This window comes from Phalacrocorax aristotelis, chromosome 16, assembly GCF_949628215.1.
Source record: "Phalacrocorax aristotelis chromosome 16, bGulAri2.1, whole genome shotgun sequence".
NCBI lineage: Eukaryota > Metazoa > Chordata > Aves > Suliformes > Phalacrocoracidae > Phalacrocorax > Phalacrocorax aristotelis.
Window position 1 is genome coordinate 8,254,963 of NC_134291.1, and position 26,925 is coordinate 8,281,887.

Here is a 26,925-nt window from a genome sequence, read left to right on the forward strand (position 1 = left end):
GCTTTCCCCCGCACCACGGAGCCCTCCAGACCCAGCCCCTCGCCCCCCCCCCCGCCCCGGGAGGACGCCTCCCACCCCCCATAACGCCGCTCCAGCCGCTGTAGGCAGCAGTGAGCCCCCCTGATGTGCTCCCCCCTCCTCCCCGCAACATCTGCCCGGGCTCGTCTGATGCAACCACAACATCACCACGTGGCCACGCACAGCTGTTCCCCGCCGCCAGCCAATAGCAGCCGGCTCCTACACCCCGGAGGCGGGGCCGGCCCGCCCGCCGCTCGCGGATAGGCCGACCTGCGAGTCCATCTGCGGGTAGGGCGGTCCCTCTGGCGGGGCGCGGACCAATGGGAGGCGGCACCGCCCCTGGCCGCCGCCAGCGCCGCGGAGCGGGCCGGGGCCGGGGCCGGCGCGGGGGAGGCGCCGCCGCCGCGGGGGCCGGAGCGGGCCGAGCCGCCGCGCCCGCTCCATGGAGGCCGCGGCCGAGGCTCCGGGGGGGGCCGCGGCCCTCAGCTGCTTCTCCTACAACCAGGACTGCACGTAAGCGGGGCGGGGGGTGGGAGTGGGGGTCGACGGCAGCGCCGGGAGGGGCTGACGCGGCCCCACGGCGCCCCTCGGCTCCGAGCGGGTCCGGCCCCGGCAGCTCGGAGCGGGGCTGGGCCCGGACTCCCCGCGGGGCACGGCAGCTCAGAGCGGGGCTGGGCCCACAGGATCCGCCCTGGGGTGGCCTTATGACGAGGAGGGGGCGGCTGACCCCCGTGGGACACCCCCCGCACGGGTCCGGCTGCGTGGGGCGCTGGGCGAGGCTCTTCTCCCCACAGGCCCCACCTGGGCTGGCCCTGTGGGGTCCCCACGCCCCAAAAGGCCATGGCCCCTTCTTTGGGGCTACCTGGCTCTCCATCGACGTCCTCAAGTGCCCCAGGTTCGGTCTCTGGGGGTCCAGGGGAGGCAACAAAATCAGAGGAATCGCTTTTTTCCACCTCCCCAGCAGTTTGGGAAGCATTTTTGGATGGTCAGAAGTGAGTTTCTCTCAGGGCTTTCCCTGCAGAGAGCCCTTCTACACGGATGTCTGTCTGGCACTTTTTAGGTGGCAAAGTTGCCCAGGGCTCTGTGCTGAGAGCCCCGAGCAGGCTCTTGGTGAGCAGCCTGTGCTCAGGTACCACCCTGCCACCACGCCAAGGCAACAGAGGGTTTCCTTGGAGCCTCTCACCCTAACACCGTTGCTAACCTGTGGTTTACCTACTTCAAAGCCAGTCATTTAAGAACCATTTCCAAGCAGGACAGCAAACATCCTGAAGCACTGAGCTGCACACAGTGTCTTGGCAATTGTAGCCCAGAGCCATGCCCAGACCATGGGATACAAGATAAGAATCACAGACAGTAGTCTCACTCCTGGAAATATCGTTACCTTTGCAGGCACTGGTTTGCATTTACTGCGTCTAAACAAAGAATGCTTTGACAGATGGCAGTGTGCTGCTGACGTGGACCTACGGGACACCACCACCAGCACAAATGCGTTGGTATTGTGGGCCGGCTGCTGATTTAAGACCTAGATGTTGCTGCTTACTATATCTGGAACTGAGCAAAGCTAGTGCTTGGCAAGACTGCGCCTTGCGCTACGTGCCTGCACCCGCTGCCATTAGCAGTCCCACATCCCTCACAAGTTGGTGTGCCAGTGTAGATGGATCAGCTCCTTGCTTAGGAAGCGGCTCCCTTTCACGTCCCAAAGGTCCTGTCTGCAACCTCCCAGGCAGAGAGATGCCTCTTTGTTCCTCCAACAGCCACAGGACTACATGAATGGATGATAGTTTGCTTTCTCACAGGGATACTGTGAGCCTACTTCTGTGGGCCGCAATAGCCTTGGATGGAAAGCAGGATTCTTGGGTTTGTTACATTATATGCTTTAGGTTGAGAACAGAAACTGAAGCTGTGCCTTCACAGATCACTGTACAAGGAACTACCTATTTCCCCTACGTGCAGGGACTCTTGTTATCACATGGAGGCCACAAGATCCAAACTAGCAAGCTTTTGTCCTGTCTTTGCAGCTCCCTGGCAATCGGAACCACAACTGGATACAGGCTTTTCTCCTTAAGTTCTGTGGAGCAACTGGACCAGGTCCACGAAAGCAGTAAGTCTCCTGTTTCACTACAGTGGAATATAGGCCGACAGACTTTACCTGTATTGCTGCACTACAGTCTGCCTTGAGGGGGTGATTCTGCTCACTGCCATTGCACAAATGGCATCCGTTCCTGCTCTACCCATATCGGGAGAGGAACAGTTCTGGTTATTGCCCTGTGCACAGCTGTGAGCTACAGACTTGGAGAAGCATCCGAACAGTCAGCGGTACTTTAACAAAGTTGAAGGAGCCCCTCAAGTTCAGAATCTAGCTTCTTCACCGCTGTCAGTCGGACAGCAGGAGTTTGTCCTGCAAACCAGCATTCAGAGGTGGTTTACCACTAGCATGTTTCAGATACCTGGACAAGAAACTGCAGAATCCCAGCACAGATGCTGGATAACTCACAGGCTTTTATGTCAATGTGGTATTTACAAGCAAGATGTTTTTAACAGGTTTTGCATGTAAGAAGGTAATTCCCAGCAGACTTTGAGCTGTTAGCTGTGCTCAGAGCAGCATGCAAGGCACTTCACAGCCCAAAACAAGTCAGGCCTCAGAGCATGTACTCTAGTCTTTCAGGCCACGGCCAGAAGCGTTTCAGCTGAGCTGCACTAAAGATATGCCTCACAGCTGGGATGTGCTGGTCTTTCTCCACTGGCTATAGAGGGAGCCTTAGCAACCAGACATAGCTGCATCATCTGGAACAAAGTCCAGGCTCCTCTCCTCTTTACCCCACAGGGTAACTCAACTGCTATACAGCAGCAAGCCATAGTCTTATTTTAAAATTATTTAGGAGTTTGCATCCCCCCCAGCATCAGACCAAGGGCCAGAGAGAAACAGATCCCTGCTGGTGACACACTCAAAAGTGACAGCCCAAGACATGAGCAGCCCCTGTACCTCCAGTGCAGGACAGCACAAGCACTGAGCACCATTCAGGACTATCTAGACTAAGAGTCATAGTCCCTGATGATTTAGGTACAGGTCCACCAGGACTGTTGTAACAGTACCTTCTCAACACAACAGAGGTCATCCCAAACATGGTCTCTGCAAGACATACCACTGTTCACTACAGCCATGCTAGGGCTCTCTAGGGACCACAACCCCAGTTACAGGGAGGGCTTAAACATGTCAGCCTTCCCTAAGGAGGCTGGGAGAAATCAGACACCATGCAAAATAAACAGCGAGTTACACACAGCTTGCTGCTTACCTCAGTAAGCTTGCTCACTCCCTCCAAGAAAGTCCCTGACCAAGCTGGCTGAGCTTCTCCCTTTTCTATCCCCTTCCCAAGGATTAGCTTCAGCTGGAGGGCCCTACCCAGGAGAGGCACAACAGCACTATCAAAGGGAGCTGGCTTACATTCTGCCTTCAGGGGAAGGTTCATTAATCCCTTCCTGCTCTGACCTAAATGCTTTATGCCAGGTACAAGAAATTTTTGACAAAAGCAGATGTTGAACACCTTGGCACTTAGCCCTCCAACCCAATTCCCTCCTGAGCTGTCTCACTGGTTGCTGCAAGCAAACCAGCCATAAGCCAAGCTAAAGACTCTGTCTTGCTTTTCTTCTGCGCCCAGATGAAATCCCAGATGTTTACATCGTGGAGCGTCTGTTCTCCAGCAGTCTTGTGGTTGTGGTCAGTCATGCCAAGCCACAGCAAATGAATGTCTACCACTTCAAGAAAGGGACAGAGATCTGCAACTATAGCTATTCCAGTAACATACTGTCCATCCGGCTGAATCGTCAGGTAAGAGGCTGGGGAAAGGAGTTAGCCAGAGTTGTCCCACTCTGGCTCTTTGCTGGTGTTGACTTCCCAGCTGGGACCCCGCTGGCAGCCTGGGTGGGTTTGCACAGAGGCTGTGAAGTGGGACTGGGGGGGTCAGTACCTGTCCTCTTCTGTCAGTTCCACTTCATGCTTGGTGACCTGTGACAGAGGAGCAGGATGGCTGTGGATATCACCTGCTGCAACTGTTTGCTTCAGTAAAATGAAGCTACGTCCTTGTTTTTGTAGCAGTCACATGAAGACTTTTTATTGTCTGCCTTCTTGCCTATTCAGCATGCAGCTCATGCCAAAAAAGCACCTTTTCATCATCCTCCCTCCCTTGGATTCCACATCCAGACTTCAGGCCCACCTCTGCCATCTTGGTTGCAAATGAGACCTTCAGAGTTGGTAACAAAACCCAGGAGTAACTTGAACTCCATGGATGAGGTGAAGGCTGCTTCTCAAGTAATACTAGCAGCCTTGTTTGATTTTTAAAGGTATAGAAAACATTCAGGCCACTTTAAAAGAAGGCTTGTAGAATGTTATTCTCTGAACACACACAGCCTCGTTCAGCCCTGAGCCCTTTTGAAGGATTTTAAGTTACCTTTTCTTTTGTCCGTAATTATTTTCAAAGTATATGCCATAAGAAGCAGAGGGCATTTTACAATGAAGAAATAAGCAGTCTGTGTAATTGTATATAATCAGCCTCTCCTCAGTTAGCAACAGTGAGTCCTGCAGTAAGGCTCTCCCATAAGGAAACTCTGGGTTGGGTTTCCAGTAAAGCTGTGTTTGACCAGAAGTTCCTGTACTACAATTAAATCTGTCCTAAATTGATTTTTTTCACTTACACTTGGAGCTGGCAAAATAAAGACTTTCTTTGAATTGCAGATAGATGTGTATGTATAAAAATAAACTGGGAGGTTCTGCTTAGCAGCTCTAGGAGATTAGTGTGAGAATAAAATAAGTGCGGGTTTTCCCTGTGTGTTGTTCTGGAGATTGCCTGAAGGTGATGCATAGGCCCAGCGTTGCATCCGTGTTCCTTGGCTGCTTTATGAGCTTGCGTTCAAATCCTGGGCTGAGCTCATTCTCCAGCCATAACACAGACAAACCTGGAGAGATTTGAAGATGCTACAGATACTTGGGTAGATAGAAGAGAAATCACTGTTTTAATCTACATTCAGGATTTAAACTGGTGGCAGTCAGGCTCTGCGTGTGCTGTGACATTTGGCGTTTTGCCTGGGCTTCTGTATGAAAGCTATACTTCATTAAAAGTCCATAGAAAGCCAAATCCCACACAAGGCGTTAACAGCAGAAAATAGTGGCAAATAAAACAGAAACAGGTCTCAAACAAGTTGTGCATGGTTCGATTTGATGTCTCTGTGAAAAAGTCCTTGTTGTGCAAAAGAGCAAGTCCCCTGGTTGTTGTTGATCCATGGAAATCCTTTGTTCCAAGCTCCATTATAACTCTCAGGTGTGTTAAGGTAGATTGTGATTTGTCTCAAAGTGGGGAATAAGACCGTGCTGTGGAACTGGTGAGAAGCTCTCCTGCAGCCTCCCTGGCTTTTCATTCACTGCTGAAACCTTGCTGAGCTCTTTGGAGAGGTTTGATACTTTTCCCTGGCTGTGTCCATACCCAGCACATTTAAGTCCTCAACACACAACTCAGTTGTCTGACCTGATTAGTGTCAAACTGAAGTACTAAAGAAAAATACTGGTGAGCAGTAAAGGTTTGTACAAGTGCCTTGAACCCTGTGTAGCCATCGCACCACCAGGCACCTTCTCTGAGGCCCTGTCTGTGTGCACTCTGAGGATAAAACCCATTCCTCATCTCAGCAGGGGTTGCTCTGATGTTAGCATGGGCTACAGGGCTGCATGGAGGGCAGGAGGCGGAGAACCAGCCCTCCAGCATGTGGTGAGCTTGTCCAGGCCTCCTTCGCCTGTTCACCTCCAACCCCCATCACTTTCCTGGATTTTGTCCCTGTCCGTGCCAACATCTCCTGCTGCAGCTCTGGCTGTTGCTTTGCCGTCATCTGGAAACCTCCCTTCACCTGTACATCAATAGCAGTGCGTTTTACAGTTCTGGGAAAGCACATGGTGGCTTTGCCGAAATCAGCTGTATAAATATTACTCTGTCGGTCTCTGCTAGCAAGTTGATGGCTGTTACTGTAGAAAAGGCAAAGTCTTCCTGGAAATGCAAAATGGCTCTGACACAGCCCCAGATGCTGTGGTTAGCAGGAATAGAAGTGGGAAAGAGTTTGATCCGAGAGTAATGGTGGAGCAAGGCAAAGATTTTCTAATGTGGGTGTTTCAAGTTAGTGACTAAGCTCCACATTTAGATACTAAATAAGTGGCCTCATTTCTAAAGAGGTGGAGGCTTCCTGCACATGGAGTCGGGTGCTCCAGCTTCAGGAGCCTGGATGGAGTCTGGCCTTACATTTTTACTGGGAGGTTTTCAGGGCTTCTGGACACTTGGCACTAACGTAGGTGGAGCTGTGTGCTCACTGGACTTAGAAAGCACAACCCTTCAAGCCAGATCCAAAGCCTGGCCCCAGAAAAAGCCTCTGTGCAAAATGCCTCCATGGTAACATGTAGAGATCTGTACCAAGCTGAGGCAAAAAGCTGAGCGGTCACAGAGGTGGTGGCCCAGTGGTAAGGTTAGAGAATTAGGCTTCCTTTTTCCTTTCTGCCTTTCGTCCCCATTGCTTGGCAGCTCCTTTCTGAGCGGCTGCCTCTTGGCTGGCTGGGTGGGTGTTCCTGATGAGTTCAGCAGAAGAGGTACAAGCATGTTAACTTGGAAATACCCTGCCCATCTGCCAAGACGGTGTAAATGTGGCTGTCCCTGAACAAATGTTTCCCAGCCCAGTTTTTATGCAGTTCTGCAGGGCCCATAAAGCAGAGTCTTGCCTGCTGATGCTGAATGGGAAAAGAAACATTAATTTGCTGAGCAGACGCATTAGCTTTAGCAGCAGTGGGAGGCCCATCACCTAAGCGTTTGCTCCCAGATCAGGAAAAGCTGAGGGCAAGGGGCGTGTAGTCCCATCTGTAGGCATACTGACAAGCAGGATTGGCAGCCTCTCTGCTGCCTGGTCTTTACGATCAAAAAGTAATTTGCTGTGAAAAGAACTGCAAAGAAAAGTTGGGGTAGGAAAGGATGGCAATCAAGGCCCCATGGCTAGGGCCATGATTGAGCCCTGATGAGTCTTCCCGTTCCTGGGGTCTGGGGATGTGGAAGATCAGCTCTTAGAGTAGCAGAGAAGAAGTCATGATGTTTTAGCTGCTTTCTAAAGCAGGACCAGATGCAGGCAGCTCTCAAAAGCAGAGTCTTACAAAATCAAAAGTTGTGCAGTGAGAGGGGATGGAGGAGCAGAAGAGATCATGTTTCTGTTACGTTTCAGTGCGTGAGAAATTCCTGTTGAGTTCTTGTAACAGTGAAGATTTGGGTGTGTGAACTGTGGGAGCAGCAGACAGGCACTGTGCCCGTGCTGGTGAGGTTCTGTGCATGTCCCTTTTGTCCTTGCAGAGGCTGGTTGTTTGCCTGGAGGAGTCAATTTACATCCATAACATTAAGGACATGAAGCTTTTGAAGACTATTCTGGATACGCCTCCAAATACAACAGGTAAGCACAGAAAAACTGTGTGAAAGGGAGAGATCAGCTTTGCAAGAACTTTACAGAGTCACAAAACTCATGTTAGAATTTAAACTAGCCTGTGGTTTGTGTATCTAATTCAGCACTGGGGAGCCAGAAATGCGTGGAGGCCGTCAGTCGGGCTTGGGAGAGCAGAAACCATGCTCTGTCCTGAGCAAATGCATCAAAGGAGAGCAGAAATGGTCAGTGTGGTTTGACTTCACCTCCCAGGTTCGATCCCTCCCTGTCCTCACACAGGATGTCTGTGCAGCTCACAGTTTTCCGCAGTGTGTCTTTATTCTCTTTCACAAGTGGAAAGCTGTAAGGCAGGCCAGGACCGCAAGCTTCCCTCCACATATAGGACAACTTGAAACTCTCCCTCCGGGGATCCCTGCCCTTCCTTCACCATGCCCTGCGTCAGAGAGTCCCGTGGTGTTTTAGCTCTCCGGACAAAGGAGCCCCGCTTCCCCGCGCTGCCGGCATGAGTCAGCTCTGCAGCGTCATGCCGTGCTGCAGAGCTCGGCACTCCCTGCAGACCTGTGGTTAACCCAGGTTCTCTTGGCCACGGACACGCACTGCTCCACTAAGGTAGAAAGCTGTGATTGATTACGGGCTTGGGGTCAGCTCCCAGAGTGATTAGCACTGTGAAGATCACCCAGGGCAGAAAACACAGCCAAGCACAGTGCAAATTCACTGCCAGGGAGCTCCCAGGAGCCCACGCTGCCACCTGATATTATTCCATACACACTGCAAAGCCAAGGGGCAGGGCAGGTGGCTGCAGAACAGAATCTCTCTGTGCGGCGTAGGGTGAATCCAGCTTTCCTGCTCATGGGAGAGGAGCTATTTTTAGCCACGGATAGGGAAACTTGGCTGAGTGCCTGCGGCAGCACTGCTGTACGTTACTGTGATATCCCGGTCGGTCGCAGGCTGCAGCGTCGTTTCACGGGTGGTTGATTGGGAAGTTGCTGATGTGCTTTCGCCTGGCTTCTGGGCTTTCAAGGGATGCTCTTCTGGCGGCTCCCCTGACCTACTTCAGGTCTCAACAGATGGCCTCTCCATGTGGATTAAACATACTAAATACTGCAAATATAATTAAAGTTTAAAACCCTCCTGAGAAAGCCCAGCAGCAGCAGGAAGGGCAGGGATACCCGGGCCTGAAGCTGTTCTGCAGTGGGGCTAAATGGTCAGGTCATGGTTTAAGAGCAACAGCAATCAGTGCTCGGGGGCAAGGGCTCTGTGATGCTCTGTGGTGCTGCAGATCACAAGACTTCATACAGGCTTAATTTTTTAAAGCCCTTTTACCGCAGCAGCTGTCAATAAAATGAGCTGAGTGACAAGCACTGTGCCACGCGGGCTCCCTTTCTCCCTGGACCATCTGACTTGACCCCAAGCCTGACCCCAAGGACAGCGTCTCTAGGAGGCTGAAGCAGTCCAGCCTCAGCACTCTTTGGACAACCCTTTTCGGAGTGGGGATTTGTGCCGGCGGGATGTAGGAGCACATGGCAAGCATGTCACTCCCCTGCAAAGTGTGCACCTTGGGCATGGTAACACCAGCACGGTGAGGACCAGGATTTGCTGCACACCCACCAGCTAGTTGCAGTGAGATCCCTGACTGTTCCCAGCCAGGACCTGGCTCCCAGTCCAGCCTCTTCCACACAGGAGAGGAAAATGCCTGCGGTGGGCAGTCCAGTTGTTTTTCATGTGTGATCAGACATGTTGTTTTTCATGTGGCTCATGTCAGGGGCAGGATTTACACCGAGGAGGTTGCAGTGCTCATGCTGACTTGTGTGCCATGGGGACACATCTTGGGGACGACTGCAGTTTTGGAAACCACTTCACGTGGCTCCCCCCAAGCCCCAGATGCACCTGGGCCTGCTGGTTTGGGGCAAGGCCAGGCTTCTTGGATGCAGTAGCTTTTTTCCATGCTCCTCGAGGAAGCCACCTGCGATGTGGCATTCAGAGGTGCCATCTTGAGCAGCAGCCAGCCTCCTTCCTCCTGAGTCCACCCACTGCATGCACCGACCCTCGGTGAGGGCTGTGGGGCTGCCAAGAGCAGAGGAACATCTTCAAAGGCTGCCCGCGTCCCTTGTGATCCTTGTTCTTTGTGCATCCCTGAGGTCAGCCCAGAACACTTGCATGTGTGTTCTCCTCTGGCCTGGTTTCCGTCTGCCTCTCCCAGCCAGGCGTGGAGCAGAGGGAGCGGGTGACTCACACCGGCCTCTCAGAGCTTACTTTGTTTAGCTTGAGTGCTCTCTAGATCCTCTCCTTAGAGAAAGGGCTGTGCTGATCCGCCTGTGCTGCCTGGTCTGGGGGAAGACCATCCTGAAAAGACACCCTTGCTCACTACAAGCAGAGTCTCTGGGCTCTCTGCCTTCCCACTATCCCTCCCTCTTTGTGGCTTTTAATTGCCTGAGCTTTGCTGGTGCTGCGCCTCCTCCCTAGTTCGCGCCGTCCCTGGCATGATGTAAATGCCTCTGATTGACAGGGAGTGAATCCCTGGGGCCCCTGGCTGATCCTGCAGCTCCTGGCTCTGCTGCGGTCTCTTTGTTTAGTTATAAACAATGACCTAAAACGAGAGCTTCAGCCGATCCTTCCTTGCTGCTGGGCTGTGTCCTGACATGACGGGTTGCACGGCATGTGTGCGTGCATCCGTTCATATACGTGCACGCGTGCGGGCATCCTGTTTGGGGATGATGGCAGCATCCCGGGCAGCCTTTAACCCCGCAGCTTCCTCCACAGAGGGGTCTAGGTGGGACCCCCCGGCGGGGGCCAGGAAGGTCAGATCACCCTGAAGATTTGAGTCAGATTTGGGAGGACTGCGAGCACACGGACGTGGTGCAGGAAGCAAGACCCATTTCTGTATTTGACAGGATTCACTGGGATGGGTCCTCAGACAGCGGCAGAAATGAGAGGCAGGAAGAGATTCTCTTTTCCGAGGTCACCCGGGGGACAGGCGGATGGATGAACCCATACACATATCCATCCATCCATCCATCCATCCGTCTCATCCTGTAATTCCTGCTCACTTTGAAAGGGGTGTTTGGGAACCTTTATGCTCATGTTGGCATAAAACCAGGTGGCTATTATGGGGAAGAATTCCCCCCGTGGTTAAAATTTAGCTAGGTTCAAGTTCCTTGTCAGCCAGAAACTCCCTGCACAACTGTGGCATTTGCTTTGTCGTTCTCTACTTCCCTTTTCCATTCAGAAGAAAAAGGGAACAACGCTGCCCAGCCCCACAGCCGCTGCTTTGCTGTGCCAGGCTTCACAGTGGGGCTGTGTCTGTGCTGCGCTGCTCATGTGAGCTTCTGACGTGGCACCTACACCCTGTGCACATCTGGAGGTGCCCAGATGTGCTTGGACAGGAGTCGTTAGCCCTGAGACCAAGACGTCGCTTGCTGTGTTTCATGCACCTATTCTTGCCTTCTCAAAGGAGATGATTAAGAGGGAGAAGCCAAGAGTGTGCCCAAAAGCAGGACCTGGGCGCCTTCTGAGCAGGGCCTGGGGGAGGACGGCGGCTGGGAGAAGGGAGCTGTACTGTCCCATGACAGCAGGTGTCCCCACGGCCGAGGCATTGCCAGCGTGCAGCCGGGGTGCGCCGGGTGCCAGACACTGCCCCAAAATGAGACAGAGCCTGAACCCCCTGCGGTGTCCATGGCTGCGTTTCTGCTTTCTGTCCTCAGCTGCAACCTTCTCACCTTGCCAGGTCTGTGCGCTCTCTCGATCAACCACGCCAACTCCTACTTGGCTTATCCCGGCAGTGCAACCAGCGGAGAGATCACGCTTTACGACGGAAATACTTTGGTAAGTGCAAAGCTTGCCCATTTGGATACCGGCAGAGACTGAAAACAAACAGAACCACAGCAAAGTCAACAGGGCCTTTGGGAAGGATGAATAAATATGCTCCACCGAGCTAGACTACAAGGGAATTGCGTAGGGCAGGCACGTTCCCCATCCCCCTGGCTTGGATGCCATGCAAAGCAGACAGCCTCTTTGAGATCAGGACATCCATTTCCCAGTATGGGATATTAAGGGAAACATGACCCATTACCCGGCAGCCCGAGGGCCGCAGCCAGGCAGCCACAAGGGTTCCTGTAGGGGGTTCCTATAGGGGCTTCAGCAACACATATCATGGGATTGATGTGACCACGGTGGCGCAGGGAATGTTGGAGCTGCTCCAGGCACAGCACAGGACCTGGAGCAGCTGCTTTGCTATGCCGCAGGCTGGAAGGGATGTTGGACCCAAAGTCACAGAGAGGGTGAAGCATCCAAAGCCCCACTCAGGAAATCTGTCCCTGGCTGGAAGCAGGGTCATGATTATCTGCTGTTTATGCCAGGGCTTTGGATTACATAAGGCTGTCGCTCTGTACGTGCAGCAGGAGCTAAGGATCTGCAGCAGGGGAGGAGCAGAGCACAAGGGGAAAACACGCTGCTGCTGTGAGAGGTACTAGCGGGGGCCTGGGCTCCCTGCAGGCATCGGGGTGGTGTCGCTGCAGCAGGATTTGCTGTACAGTCGAGTGACTTGCAGGGAGGCCAGCTCTGTCTCTGCACAAAGAAATGCCAGACTTCAGAGGCGGTGCGGTCGCGATCCCGTGGCCTGGAGAGGAGGGGAGCTGAGGACCTCTGCCCCTGAAATGAGCTTTCTGTAATCACAGTGGCCGTAGTAAGTGGGGATTGAGCTCAAGGCAGGGCAAAGCTAAGAAATGCTGAGGATGTTGAAGAAATACCATAAGTGCGATATGATCCTGTGAATCCATATTGGCAGGCCTGGATAGGGTGCGAGGCAGGGAACACCCTGCCCTTACGCAGTCTTTGCAGCAACGTGTCTCTTGGCGCTCATGCTACATTCTGCCCTACAGAAAACAGCCTGCACGATTCCTGCCCATGATGGGCCTCTGGCTGCTCTCACCTTCAACTCCACTGGCTCGAAGCTGGCAAGTGCTTCCGAAAAAGTGAGTGAGCGCCGCTGCAAGCACCCTCCCTGCTGCCTGTGCTCTCTGCCTGCGGCTGGCAGGGGGGTCCCAGCCAGCTCGGTTGCCTGGAGCATGGAGAGCAGGACCTCTAGGCTGCCCATTCTTAAACACAGCCAACAGAGGAGGGGCACTAAAAGGACTCTGACTTGTAAGAGGCCAGTGTATCAGGTTCAGATTGACCCTGGCTGGCGAACAGAAGGGGCCTTTGCACATCCTGAGTTTCCTGGGTGTGTCTGAGAAAGAGGTTGTGCTCTTTGCCCTGCTCTGGCGTGATGTTTCCATTTGCATTTTTTGCAGGGCACAGTCATTCGTGTATTTTCCATTCCTGGTGGGCAAAAGCTTTATGAATTCCGGCGAGGGATGAAAAGGTCAGTTCATTCTTCTGTTGGTGACAAGTACACAGAAGGCTCCCGGAGCACAAATGTAAACACAGGGACAGAGCAACGTCAGATCCTGGTGGCTTTGGCATCTTTTGCAGAAAGAAAACCAGAGCAATCATATCAGATAGAAATGTCATTGTGCCAGACAGCCACGCTGCATGCAGCTGCCTCCGGCAAGTTTAGTGATTCAATTCAGTGTGTTGCTGAACAGGGCGACTGCAGAGAACAGAGGTAGATTCTGTCCATTTACTCTGTCCTTTCTTCTTACTTGAAATAATGAAGTCCCCAAAATTATCAACCCAACTCTTGCCCTCTCAAAGGAGGTGTCTTGAAGCTACTAAGTAATTTGCGCAGAGCCCAAGTCTCGATGGTGGGGATGGGCTGTCGCTGCCCTTCTGCAGGCTCCCTCAAATGTTTTCAGTAGATCTTTTACCGGCTTTTTCCTCTTCCCCATCCCTGACTTGCCTGAGATTTTACACCTACTTCTGCAAGGACAAAAACTGCTGTGACCAAGACACCCTGTCCCTGCTGAGCCTGCACAGGAGGAGGTGCCGCATGTACCTGGCTACCCAGCACTTTGGATATCCTCCCTGGCCTTTGCAGTACCAGAAGCTTTAGCTCCTGTAGCGAGGCCAGCACAGATGTTCACTCCACAGACAGCTCTGTGAGCAAGGACATTTCCACCTCTCTGGCTGTTTGTCACTACCTCGAGGCTACCTCCAGCTCTGCAGAGCAAAGGCATTAGGGGAATCCTAGTTGGTCAGCCCGCAGGCTCGACACCAGCCAGGCAGGGTGCTCCTTGCCACATCTGGGTCTCCTTCCTCCCCATCCTCTTCTCTGTGAGCAAAACCAAGCAGTTCCCCTTGAACAGTATGCCATGAAGCGACCAGTCCTGTCTTTACTTGGCCCTAGGTATGTGAACATCAGCTCCCTGGTGTTCAGCATGGATTCCCAGTTCCTCTGTGCTTCCAGCAACACGGAGACTGTGCACATCTTTAAACTGGAGCATCTCACTGACAGGTGAGGGGTTTAGCCGGGGTTAACCTGCTTGCCCCAGGGTGTCTGCTTTGGACCTCTGCCTTTACGCAGCTGGCCTCCATTTGCTTACCACGTACTCTCTATCAGCAATACCAGCTGCAAACTGTTTCTTTGGCTTTGTGTCCTGCGGGATTGACCCCTTGGAAGAGCTACACACTGCATCCCTGCTGGCAGCCTCTCCAGGCTTGCTCTGGGTTTATTAGCTGCCACTGTCCCCTGCCTTCTATCCCGTGTGTCCAGTTAGGCTGGTGCACAGTGTGCGCAGGTGCTCCATAGAAAGCCTTCACCTGTCTCAGATCAGGATCATTTTGTCTGTTTCTGATCTGTTTTGTCACGCTGGCTGCGGTAGCTCCACTGATGCTGCTTTGTGACCCCCTCAGCCGGCCAGAAGAGCCTCCAACCTGGAGTGGTTACATGGGAAGGATGTTCCAGGCTGCTACCAACTACCTCCCTGCTCAGGTATCAGGCATGATGAACCAGGATCGAGCCTTTGCCACTGTCCGCCTGAACATCTCTGGACAAAGGAACATCTGCGCCCTCTCCACGTATGTATTGACATCTGCATTCCCTCTGCCACATCAGCCTGTGAGCAGACACAACTATCTCTGCAGAACACCACCACCCTGGCCACTTATCTTGCACCCGTGCCTGCAGAGCACGCAGCGTGGGTGTGTGCAGTGTCTGTGTGCGTGTGCAGATGTGTCATCATGCTTTTATCATTAGGATTCAGAAGCTGCCTCGACTGTTGGTGACTACATCAGATGGACATCTCTATATTTATAACTTGGACCCTCAAGACGGAGGGGAGTGTGTCTTAATTAAGAAACACAGGTAACTATGCCTCCAGACACATTTGATAGAGACTGGTCTTTTAAAAAATTAAGGGAAATTTCACCTGAAGGCACAAAATGGAGCTGTCAGAGCAAGAATGTTAGCACTGACTTTGTGATTTTAGCTGCCCGATCCAACAAATGTGGGTGGGACCATGTCAGCAGGCAGGGACGTGGGGCTTCTTGCAGAAGAAACCAGAGACATCTCGGATCCCTAGGCAGTTGTGGGACATCTCAGCTTAGACAGCAGATGTGGGCAGGCTGTGCCTTAGGAGATGCCTCCAGCAGCAAGCGCTGACCACCACGGTGGCAGGAGAGCAGAGCACCTTCTCCAGGCATCAGTGGGTGCTGGAGAGCTGACTTTGGGAGTAGGATGGTGTGGAGGAACGCTGGGAGCTTCCGTAAACAAAAACCCACACAGATGCACTGCAGGCATGCAGTACCAACGCAGAGTCTTCCATGCTGCTCTTCCGTTTGTATGCAAATTTGATTAAGCACATAACCCCCACACAAACATCTGGGCTACTTGGCTCCAGATGTGAAGCCTTTGAGGTGGGGTGCAATGTAACATGTGCTCTAAGCCGGGTGGTGGCTGACAGCCAGGAAAATGCCAGCAGCTTTTTGAAAAGCCACAAAACAACGTCACTTCAAAGCTGCGCTGTCCAGCGTGCTCCGGCCGCCCCACCGCCTTCAGACTCTGCTGACGCCCGCCCGCTCCTGTCCCAAAGCGGCCCTCCAGAGCTGGCGGGCCAGCTTTGTATGTGGGTTCCTCTTAGCATCAGAGGGCTGAAAAGGGCCCTTGGGTCATGAGTTACTTTACATCATACTATATCTCTGCTCAAACTCCATCCTAAACTAGCCAGCGCTGCTTTTCCCATCTAGTCCGCTCCTGTTGGGAGCCCTTTGGAGCCCCCTCTGTGATTAGAAACACTGTTTGCCTTTGTAACCTAAAGCTTTTGTGGTCAATCTGTTCCCTTCTATTCTCGTGCCAGCATTGTCCTCTAGCCAAAGTAGCGCTTTCCCTATCTTCTGCTTCCCCCCCTGCTTTACTTGTAGAGCACAATGCTCTCCTCCTCTGCAGCGGTGCTGGGGCTGCAGGCAGTGCCTATATGCAGTGATGCCGATGGGTGACGTGCTTCAAGGAGACATGGTTGCATGTGCTTGTCTTAGCCGGTGCTGGGGGAGGAGTGCTTGGGATCAGAACTAACTCTTCTCCCTTCTCTTGCTCCTGTACAATTAGTCTGCTTGGCTCAGGAAAGATGGAGGAGAACAAAGAAAATGACCTTCGGCCTCCATTACCTCAATCTTATGCAGCAACTGTAGCCAGACAAAGTACAGTGCCTTCAACTTCGACCATGCCAGGTAAGCATCGCCTCTGCCCTTCCTCAGGCAGAAGCAAGAAGGCCACCTGGGGCAAAGCAGAAAGCCTCCCAAATTCCAGAGTTCAACCAGAAACACCACTTTGGCAAAGCAGACTGGGGCAGCGGGACTCTCTGGAGCTCACCTGCTTCATCCCCTGCCCCAAAAACAGGCCAGGCATTTTCTGCTTTGCTTCCCAGGACCCCTTGCTGGTGCTTCTCCTCCTTGAGCAGAGCTGCACCACAAACAGGTTCACCAGCAGAGCAGTAACCACATCTGAGCCTCACAGTTTGTCAGAGAGCAGCTGCTGTCAGGCTGGTTTCCAAGAGCTGAAACTGGGTGTAGAAGCCAGATCTCACTATTTTTGTGGCAAGATAGCTAGAGGATCTCCTGAACCTTTTACACTTTCCCCTAATGAAGCTAAGCACGAAGTTGCAGGAGAAGACTGGTGACTGTCTCATATTCCCGGGTCCAAAGGTCCACATACAGATGTGGATCTTATTCTGAAATCAGTGCTTACACTCATGGTGGGAGGAGGAAAGCTTCTGCCACAGGAGCTAGCCGAGTAGTCCATTCCCTAATGCATCGCGTCAGTGGAGATACCTTTCTGTTCCACAGTCCCCCAGAGCTCTGCCAAAAAGCCAGAGAAAGCTGCTCTGTGCTAAGAAGGTGATAAAATTGTGTCTCCGCTGTTTGTTTCCAGGCTCCTTCCATACACTTATCTGTAACGTTTTGTATTTCCACTTGGACAGGTTATTCGGAGGATGGTGGTGCCCTGCGAGGAGAGGTTATCCCAGAGCATGAGTTTGCAACTGGACCAGTGTGTCTTGATGATGAGAATGAGTTTCCTCCTGTGAGCATTCGGGACCCCTAAAACTGCAGTTCAGCCCTCATGCTAAGAAGAAAGTATTAACCTCTTACAGAAGAGATACTGTTGCCCCCACCTTGTCCCAGCTTACTGTGAAGCCTAAAATAACTAATTAAGTTATAGGGACAGTGCCAGGAAAAGTGTGCCCCCACTAAATGGCAGCTAGGGATGGGGCAAAGATGATGAAACCTAATAATGAGAGATGGATCTGAACGAATAGCTGAACGAAGTGCAGATGCAGAATGACTTTCAGATCCACATCTGACCTCTGTGCCTTGCGCAGATTTCTAGTATTGCCAGGAGTAGCTTTAATTTGAACAATACCATCATTTAGAAATAAAACCTAAATATCCCCTGTTGCATTTACAGCCAGTCGTATTAGTTTACGGAATGCAACTGGGGCATACCTGAACCTCACCAGTCTCTTCATTTCCAAGCTAACTGAAAAGGAAACTCCTTTTCCTTTCATCCGAAGATGAAAGGCGTAACAGTTTCAAACTGTTTTATGATTTTTATATGGCACTTTCTCAGTTACCGTTGGAAGAAGATACTGGCTTTTTAAAATCTAACTTAAGCCTGGCAGTGTCTCTCCAGCTCCTTTTCTTATTACACACACATTTATTATGTGAAGCATCTAACCCCTAAATGGACAGATGTTGGTACCGTGCTGTGATCTGGTTGTAATCAGCGGTGTCTTCATAAGTCATGCATTAGTACAGCAGAATATTGTAATGGATTTCAAGTTGTAGACTTGGCAGACTTTTGAATCCCTTACTCCGTTTTTACATATCCTGCTGTTGGAGTTTTGCCTGAAAAGGAGGAAGTAAAAGCTTTATCAGGATCCCAGGATTTGTTCCATATGCTTATGCTGAGGCTGACCTCTGTGAGGCACCTTCCTATTAACTGATGCAGACTGTTATTTAGATAAAAGGTGACTAGCTCATGGCTCCCTTTGAAACAATAGTGCCTAAATCCAACTCAAATTGCATAAACCTTAGATCGATTCTTCTTTGTTACCTGTGACATAACCTGCTGCAAACCTAGAACAAGAGTTTTCTAGTTGTCCTGCTCCATTGCCTACGAAGGATATTTAAAATGTCCTTCCTCTGGTCAACGTCGTGTGGCCACGGCGAAGCTGGTGGCCCAGGCACCTGGGCCAGAGAGAAATCCTTTGCTTCCTTCTGATGAGTCTGCTCTTGAACATGTGGTTTGGGGACAAGCAAATGGCAGCAAGCAGGAATCACGCTGCTCCTGAATGAGCCTTCCTGCCGGGACACTGCCGTATAAAAGCAGCCCAGACCCCTGCTGTGCAACAGCAGGTGCTTTATTAAATGAACTTTGGTCTGTCAAAATCCTGTGCTGTAATTAACCTGGCAGAGCAACTCACATGTGTAATGTTAGGGAGGAGGTGGTGTGGGAGGGACGGCGCTTCCAAAAATACTACCTGATACGGAGGCTTAGCAATTGGAGCTTCCAGATAAAGCCTCTGCAGCTAGGACCTGGGTTCTGCCCCTCTGCTGCTGACGATAAACGTGTTTTGCATCTGGTCTACCCGCTAGTGCGGCGCCGGCTCCCACTGCGTCAGTGCACAAGGAGAGTTGGTCGGGATGTTTTGATGCGCTGAATTTCACTGAACTTTGCTGTTTTCTCAGCACTGAGATGTTCGGTCTCAGTGATGCGTTCAAGGGGGGTTTTGGGTATCGGTCACTTCTGTGCAGAGAAGGAGGGAGAGAAAACCTGACCTTATCCAACAAAAATGTTTTGACAGCATTCTGCTTTGCGGAAACATGGGAAGGGTTGTGTTTGTTTTCCAGTGTGCAACAAAAAGACATTTAAAAACCTCAAAACTTGTGACAAAATGGAATATTCACCCACAGCCCACGCCACGAGTATGGCTTTGAACTTAGACATACTTTTGGAGAAACAGCGGTGCTCAGACCCAGCAGTTCCTCTCCATTTTGAAACATCTTGCCTTCCCCTGACCTCAAGCAAGACTTCAGAGGCTCAGCTGTTCAGAGCGAGGAAAAGCAGCTTCAGTCTAACACAGACTCTGTTGCTGATTGTCAAAAACTGCCTCTTCATTAAACAGAAGGAGGGACGGATCAGAGAAAAGATGAGAAGCCCAAGGAGGGCTCATGAAAAGGGGCCTCAACAAGAGCGAATGTGGACGTTGCTACTGATTGTGCAGGACTGCTGAAGGATCCTGCGGCAAGAGGTTAAACGAGTTCAGTTACGTCTCTTGCTTGCATTGACAGGGTGGATTAAGTGCTTTCAGGTCTGCTGTCGATCTTAAGCAGAAAGGACTTGGGCGTTATTGAGATGGACAGCAGGCTAAAGCCTCGGGTGAGGCAAAGGTGCCGTGCTTGAGACGTGCTGGGAGGAGGCGGCGCTCTTGCTCTGCATGGTCAGAAGGCTTAGCAGGATGTGAAGAGCAAACCCAGCTCTGGCTGCAGATAGTTGCAGAAGTTATGGTTGTTTTCCCGTTACCTGCCCGGGCAGCTGCCACCTTTCTGTGTGCTTATCGGTGAGGTTTCCAGTGGTGGTGGGAGCTGCTGGTGTGTCCTTCGGGCTAGGCAGGGCACCGCTGGGCCAGCTCCACTTTTGGGAGCTGCTGTAGTGGCTCTCCCCACCAAGGCATGGTCAGAACAGGTTTTGGGTAGTGCTGTGAGGTTTGACAGAAGAAATCCTACAGGATTCAGCAAGCAAGATGGCCTGTGTGGACCTGAGGAATGCGCACCACGGGATCTCTCTTAAAACAACTGGTATTCAGTAGGAAAGGTGATTTGTGCTTTTCCAGGCATACGTGATCCGTCCTGCATTTGGCTGCATGCTGAAGCTTGTCAGCTTCTGGACCAGAGCTGATGTGAAGGCTTTATTGGGAGAGCCGTTTCATTAAGTCAGGCTAGATCGTGTACAGTGGTCAGCTCTTCAAAGACAGCTCCCCCTCAGTGACACACAGTCTTAAACACCACCTCTCTCACATCGATTTTTGGCTACCTCCAAAACTGTTTGGGCAGCCTGCCTGTGCTGCCAAAGGGTGCTGCTGCCCGTGGCTCCTGCCTGCAGCACTCACTGCAGCGTGCAAGGGGTGGAATAAAACCTGACCCCCTGGCAGTGAGCAGCTGCCGTGGGCGGCTCCTTGCTGCAGCTCCCATTCCTGCCCGCTCCCTGGAAGGACAGGCAGGAGCCCCAGCAGCCCACGGCCGCCCTGGGCAGCACCATGTCCCCACCCTGGGAGCGCTGCTGTCTGCAGGAGGGAGGAATCAGTGCCCCAGCGGGGGGTCCGCACACATCCCCGCTGCTCCAAACCATGGATCTTAACAGAAGCAGCCAGGTTGCAGATGCATCTTCGGCTCCACGGGACCGATACTTGCCCAAGTTCCTCCTCGCTCTTTGCTGGATGGTGTTTCACTCGTTCCGTTGCACGGTTATGCAACACTAATGATTTTAAGTGATTGTTTTTTTAACAGCTGACTGCGCGCAGAGGAGAGGCCATAGATTTTGCTGTGGAGCTCTCCTAATAATCATATTTCATGGGGGATGAGCAAGTTTGGCAGAACCTGACTGGCCTCTTCTTCCTCACGGCAGCTCCTACCCCAGTAGCTCAGACAGGCATTTTGGGCAGCTGGGGCTTGCAGGATTAAGCCCAGCTCATCAGTACATTATCGGAGGTCCCTTGGGAAACATGCAATCCAGTGCCAATGCTTGTGCCTCAAAACTGGGCAAGTGATGGTCCTAAAGCCCATGGAGAGACAAATCCTGGGAGGAGGAGCTGGCACAGACCCTCCCGCAGCTGTGGGGATCGCGTCCATGCTGCTGGGAGCTGCAGGTCAAGTCTGGCAAGGCTGGAGCTGATAAAGGGAGACCTGTGCCTTGGCTCATGGTTAGTGACCGCAGAAGCACCTGCCTCGGGTGCTGCAGCAGCCCTGCAGCTCTGCCCGAGCCTCATCCAGAATTAGGTGCACATCTTACCCCAGGGTCTCCAGCTTCGTCCCGTGGCACGAGTAGCTGATGTGAAGTGGTTCAGGATCCTCACTGCTCCCTATCTCTTCTGTGCATCTGCTTTACTCTTTCACACAAAGATTTTGCTTATACTTAGGCTAGGCCTTTCCTCACCTAATCCAGTCTAACATGTAGGTGTTTAACTCTGGGGTCCATCTGGAGACCTCGGAGAGACACAGTGATGCATGGCACGTACCTTTCCCCTCCTGCCCTGCCAGGAGCTGAACTTTTTAGGACTAAGACAGGCAAACAGACCTCACCCCCAGTAACCAAACTCCTGCAAGCATGGCTGAGCTCAGCCCAATGCCAGCTAGAGGCAAAACACACTTATCACCCAGCCAGATGGTTCCTGTTCCCAGGACTGTAAATTTGGGGAGGGGGAGAGTAAATAAATAAACCACATACAAATGTGCCTTTGAATGGAAAATAAAACACTGCAGGACATCCCTCCCCCTTCTCCCATGTGCATAAGACCAACTTGAAACACACCCTGTTGCTGGGAAAAGTAAGGCCATTCTGTTTTGATTTTGGTAGATAATCTTGTGCCGTGGAGGTCAGCCGGGCAAAGCGAAGAGGTCATGATGAGAAGCAAACATCCGCGCTTAGGACGGCTGCTGGGAAGTGCTTTGGAAAAGCCAGGAATTTCGAAGAACAGATTTGTGAGTCCCCAAGATGAGATTAAAAAAAAAATCCAAGGTGGGCCACTGCTTTTTGCTCCGGTATGTTTAAGTGAATGCCTGGCCCCACTAGCCCCTTGTTTTAATTTGTGTCTGGGTGGGGTGTCAATGTACTGTATGCACATCACTATATTTAACAAACTATATGTTAGAACCACAATGTAAATGCTAATTTAATCAGATTTGTATGTAACCAGACTTTTATATACCCATTTGTCCCTTTTCTAATTTATGCTGGTTTATGTGTATAAATGTACTTATAGGAAGATATATTAAACTTATGTCTTTGTACAGTATATACATAATATTTTACCCAGGCAAAGTATTTTTGCAGTGATATTAGAGAAGATGCCATTTGCTATGTTTAAAGACAGAATAAAGTCACTGTCCCTGGCAGCTCGCTGCCCATGCTCCTGCTGTTCTTTGTGGGGCCCTAAAGATGTCAGTCTTGATTAAGTTTTATGAGCGGGAGAGTGAGTTTGGGGGGGCTGGTGCAAGGACAGCTGCTTCCACCCAACCCACCTGGCCAAGTTCACACAAATCCACTTACGGCTTGTCCAGAGAAAGATCTGGGTGTGTAAATCAGAGTCAAAAACTGTTTCAGAAAGCCCTCGCTCAGCTGCTGAGAAATCCCGGTGGTTTCTAAGTTTCAGTTGCACCTTCGATTTTGCCTTTGCAGCTCCCCAGGCCTTTGCATCTGCTCAGAAATGCCCCATCAGAGCTGTTTCAGCCCACCCACCCCCCCCAGCACCACACTGGGATCGGCAGGAGCAGCTTCTCTGCCTGAAGCCCTGGTCTGCTGGGAGACCTCAGGGCAGGGACCTCTCCCTGAAACTCCCTAAAAATAAATGCAGTTACACCATTGGTCTTTCCATGCAACGTCAACGGGGAGCAGCTACCCCAGTTCTGCACTGCCTCTCCCCAACACCTTCCCAAAAAAGCCTTTTCCAGACACGGACGGGGGTCCTTGTCTCAGTGCAATCCCTGACCCCCGCTGAGGCAGTGCAAAGCAGCCACAGGACAAGCCAAGCATCCTGTCCACGAGGAGGGCAGTGGTCAGGGAGAGCCCAGGACCCTCTTTCTTTCACAGACAGCTGGGTCTTTAAGGTAACCCTGTTAATAAGCCTCACTTGCAGCTGGAGGGGCAGGTGCTCTGTTTCCCAGGGCACTCACCTTGTGCCAGCCAGGAATTTCCTCTCTGCAGCCACAGACTTCCAGGGTCTCAGCAGCAGAAGGGATGCTTGCTCAGAGGCTGTGGGCCCCGTCCTCCCCTGCCTTGTGCTCCCACCAATCACTCCTGTAAGGTCCATTTTAGAGGAAAGCCAAGCAAATTTCCCCAAGGAATTCTCTCCCAAAGTCTGCTCTCACAGAAGGTAGTTTTAATCCAAGACCTGGCTTTTTATCAACTAAAGAGCCCTACAAAAAGCCTGTCTCCATCCACGTGCCCAGAGCCACCAGGCACTGCAGCAAAGGGGACCCTCTGGGTGCTCACACAGACTCACAACTAACTCACCTCCCTGCTTCACAGCACCGAGCAAAGGGGATCGCAGCCTCCATCCCTCTCCTCCGTGGCCAGCCTCCAGCCTGGAGCCCGCATGCACAACAGTCCTATTCACAGAAACCAGACTCGGGAAAGGAGCAGCCTGAGCAATTATTTGCTTAAACACAAAGCTGCATGGCTCTTATTTCCATGTGACGGTCCAGCACGGCTGCCTGAGGCCCGGGCGCTTGGCAGCGGCAGGCCACGTGCTGTGCGTTGCAGCAGGGGGTTGCGGCCGGGTCTTTGGAGTAATCTGCAACTGAGATGTTGTCTGTTGCGATGTCCTCCAGAGCTTGGGCATAAGCCCTGCTGATTGCAGGCAGCACTGCCTGATACTCTCTGGATGCCACGTCCAAAGGCTCCTGCTCCTGGATATCGTGATCCAGATTGAAAATGAGGGGTGGCTGGTGATGCTCAGCTGACCCAACGCTCCCATCGCAAGCCATCGCCCCTCCTAGGGAGGAAACGAGAGAAAAACACTGGAGTCCCAGAGCGCCCAGGGATCACCGCTGTATTCCTCACCCACCTGTGATGACCCAGTCCCACCATGTCCCAGCTTTGGGAGCCCAGGTCCTGCTGCTAGTCCAAGAGTGCTCCCGAGGCCAACAGCCCCGGGGCTGCAAAGCCCATCACAGGCATAGGCGGGCACATGCTTATCCTTGTTAGGTTTGCTCTTGCTTGAATTAACCTGAGTTGGTGTTTACATGTACCTGTGGGGAACCAAGAATTCCACAAGTTTTTTTCCTGGACTTTACAATCTCTAAAAAGGACACAGTACCTGTGGTGTAAAATGCCTTGTACTGAGCCAGCCGTAGCGCCTCTATCTCGCCGTCCTTCCCAGCTGCCCCGCTGTTGGGATGGAGCAGAACCTGAAGGAAGAACAAAAAGGTGCCCGTGAGCTCATTGCAGAGAAAACCTGCTCTGTGACACCTGCTCCTCCCTGAACGAGACCACATCCCACCCAGCCACACTTTCAGAGACACCATTTAATGCCTAGACTGAGCAACCGACTGAGTTTTACTTGCTAAAGGGTGGGGTGACAGCAAAAAGGCACCAGGAAACACCATCCTCTTCTCACTTGTGCCTTGCTGGCCCTGCGTGCAGGACCCCTGAGTTTACCTCCCCAGACCAGTTCTGCTGTAGAAAAGGGATCACAGAGGTGCCAGGGCTTTCGGCAGAGCAGGGCAGAGTATTTCGGAGCTGGGATGGTCTCAGGTGCTGTGTCACCTGCTGCTGCCCCGTGCCAACAAAACACCCATCTCCCTCGATGCTCACAGCTCAGCTAGTGTCAGCAGCTTCTAAGGGAGCCAGATCATCGCCTGGGACCAGCAGCAAGCCACAAGCTGAGGGTGAGCTCATGCAAAGCAGAGGCTGCACGGGTAGGTGAGGTGCTGGAACATCACTCCCGGCCTGCCTCCACCGCTGACTCACCCCGCTGTGCGAGCGCTCCCTTCCCTAACAACAGCCCTCCCGGCACAGGGAACGGCGGTGAGAAGGAAGGGAAGGAGGGAAGGGTGGGTCGAATCTCTCCCTTTCGGTATTTAGGACACTTGATCCACACAGGACGACTGATTTGGCACACGGGAGCGACAAGACAAGTGAGCTGGACAGTTCAGCGGGCTCGTCTGTCAGATAATATCTGCCGCCGAGCCAATGGCTTCATTGAGGGATGAGTCACTTGAGGTTTCCTCCCTGGGAATTGAGTTTAAAAGTGATTCAAGAAATTTCCACTGTGCTAAAAATTAGAAACATCTGCTGAAGTTGTAGGCAGCTGCGGTGCCAAGTTTAGTAACAGCGTTCACAGCTGATCGGCGCGGCAGTGCCTTAGCAGGTGCCCGGCGCGGAGCCTGCCCCGGCACGCAGCACCGCCGGGCACCCCGCTCGGTCGCCCGGGGGTGTCGCTCCCACGCCGCCTGGTCCGGATGCGGCCGCTGTCTTGGGGGGCCAGCTGGTAACTCATCCAAGAAATGCCAGGGTTCAGGGTGGCGGGTGAGTTCTAAATGCTCTCCATTTGCTCTATTGCCCTCCATTGCAAGGCAAATTTAAAAAAAAAAAATCACCTTCTGGAATTTGTTTTGAAAATCATGTTTCAGGGAAAAATATTAAGGGCGTAAAGTGGAAGAGGTGGTGCAGTATAAGCCTGCTGCAAGGAGGAAATCCCTGCTAGAGAGTGTCCTTATGCTGAGGCTCCTTGGTCAGAATAAAACAGCTCCAAAGTAGAAATCAGCAAATATCCAAGGGCCCATGAAGCCGAGGTACCAGGAACTGAACCAATTCGCCTGCTTCCAGGCCTAAAGCTTTGCCTACAGCCTGTTGCCAGTCGGCGTTACCTTCAGCAGCGCAGCTGGGATGCTGCCGTGTCTGTGTAAAGCTACTCAAACCTCCCTTGCTACCAACAAGTACGTTCCTAAACCTGCCTCATAAAACCCCACGCTAAGAAAAACCAGTATAACTTACTGCATAATTAAGGAGCTTGTTTCAGCTGAGCCCGTTCAAGAAACATTCCCAGGTCTCCAACCCTTCTATTGATCTTTGACTTCGTTATTTTAATTAAAAAAAAAAGGGGGGGGGGGGGGGAAAGCCTTTTCTCCCCAGAAAACCTGTTGTCTGAACACAGTGCTCTGGGCTGTTTGCACAAGCGAGCAAGCACGAGGGGAGCAGGCACACACCCCTCTGCCATTAAGCTAATGGAAAGAGCTTATTTGTCTGACACTTGTACCCTTGATACATTTTGTAGGATGTGTTTATTTTTACTGTAAATAGCCTTTGCTCAAAACAGGACCTTGGCGTCACCCCAGCCCCGTCACAGGTTGTGCCAGTGCCGAGCGCGCGGGCTGGGACGCCGAGCAAGGTTATCCCAGGCAGCTCGCGCTGGGGAGCCCCAGCCGCCCAAGGGACCTCAGTTAGGAAAGCAGCTGCCGGTGGCATGCGGAAACTGGGCGGTGGGGTGAGCAAAGGAACCGCTTTCGGGAGGATTTGTGTCAAGGAAAACCCTGCAACGTCAAAGGTGGGGGGATGTGGGTTGCTATCAGCTGCTCACAAGAGGGAGATGAAAGGCAGAGAGCCAAGAGGGGAGGCAGCAGGAACACAAGCTTGCTCCCGGCCACCACGTGGGGCTGGAGCCGGCAGGTGCTGTGTTTCCCCCCAAGGTCACTCTGTCCTGCAGCACTGTGGGCAGCTGGGTTGCATCCCCCAGGGATGCCCACCCTGCTTGCGCTGCCACGATGGGCAGGATCAACCACACTGTGCCCCCGGCTCCCAGCCCCCGAGGGGTTAATTCACCCATGATTGCAGTACGACCCTCCCAAAAAAAGTACTGGGCCAGGGTGATGCTGGGGAAGCCCAGGGAGCTGGCGGTGCATCGCAGCTCAGGGCTTTATTCCTTGGTCTGAAACATACAGGAATGGCTGGCACAGGCTTGTGCCCCTCCACCGCGCCCTAACACCCAGCAACCCATCGCTCCCAGCAACCCATCGCTCCCAGCTACCCATCGCTCCCAGCTACCATCGCTCCCAGCAACCCATCGTTCCCAGCTACCCATCGCTCCCAGCTACCATCGCTCCCAGCAACCCATCGCTCCCAGCTACCCATCGCTCCCAGCTACCATCGCTCCCAGCAACCCATCGCTCCCAGCTACCATCACTCCCAGCAACCCATCGCTCCCAGCTACCCATCGCTCCCAGCTACCATCGCTCCCAGCAACCCATCGTTCCCAGCTACCCATCGCTCCCAGCTACCCATCGCTCCCAGCAACCCATCGCTCGCAGCAAACCATC

At 52.5% G+C, this 26,925-nt stretch overlaps 2 protein-coding genes across 5 annotated transcripts in view; one reads left to right on the forward strand and one right to left on the reverse strand.

The window, feature by feature from the left end:
* The first annotated feature begins 368 nt into the window (after positions 1–368).
* Positions 369–22,005, forward strand: WIPI1 (WD repeat domain, phosphoinositide interacting 1). Of its 2 annotated transcripts, XM_075111396.1 has the most exons (13): positions 370–531; positions 2,037–2,119; positions 3,675–3,844; positions 7,380–7,476; positions 11,189–11,286; positions 12,342–12,434; positions 12,753–12,823; positions 13,748–13,855; positions 14,254–14,418; positions 14,597–14,704; positions 15,944–16,065; positions 16,815–16,915; positions 21,467–22,005. In XM_075111396.1, exons 1-13 carry the CDS (start codon positions 461–463, stop codon positions 21,512–21,514), a joined length of 1,335 nt encoding a protein of 444 aa, XP_074967497.1. In that variant the 5' UTR covers positions 370–460; the 3' UTR covers positions 21,515–22,005. The 2 variants fall into 2 exon arrangements, with proteins under 2 accessions (XP_074967498.1, XP_074967497.1); XM_075111397.1 differs by lacking the exon at positions 12,342–12,434 and having other exon boundaries at positions 369–531.
* A 968-nt stretch (positions 22,006–22,973) lies between these two features.
* Positions 22,974–26,925, reverse strand: part of ARSG (arylsulfatase G) — a 41,747-nt gene continuing 37,795 nt past the window's right edge. For all 3 annotated transcript variants that reach the window (XM_075111389.1, XM_075111392.1, XM_075111393.1), the window contains exons 11-12: positions 23,928–24,018; positions 22,974–23,603 (exon numbers count right to left, since the gene is read on the reverse strand). In XM_075111389.1, the coding sequence (XP_074967490.1) occupies positions 23,269–23,603; positions 23,928–24,018 (426 nt within the window). In that variant the 3' untranslated portion in view covers positions 22,974–23,268. The remainder of the gene's footprint in view (positions 23,604–23,927; positions 24,019–26,925) is intronic.

Bases quoted from the DNA above. Each gene is read 5' to 3' on its own strand.
- WIPI1 (XM_075111396.1), top strand. From the start codon at position 461: ATGGAGGCCGCGGCCGAGGCTCCGGGGGGGGCCGCGGCCCTCAGCTGC. The intron at 14,705-15,943 runs GTAACTATGCCT...CTGTACAATTAG, and splicing joins GTCTTAATTAAGAAACACAG to TCTGCTTGGCTCAGGAAAGA. The intron at 16,916-21,466 runs GTGAGCATTCGG...TGATTTTGGTAG, and splicing joins ATGAGAATGAGTTTCCTCCT to ATAATCTTGTGCCGTGGAGG.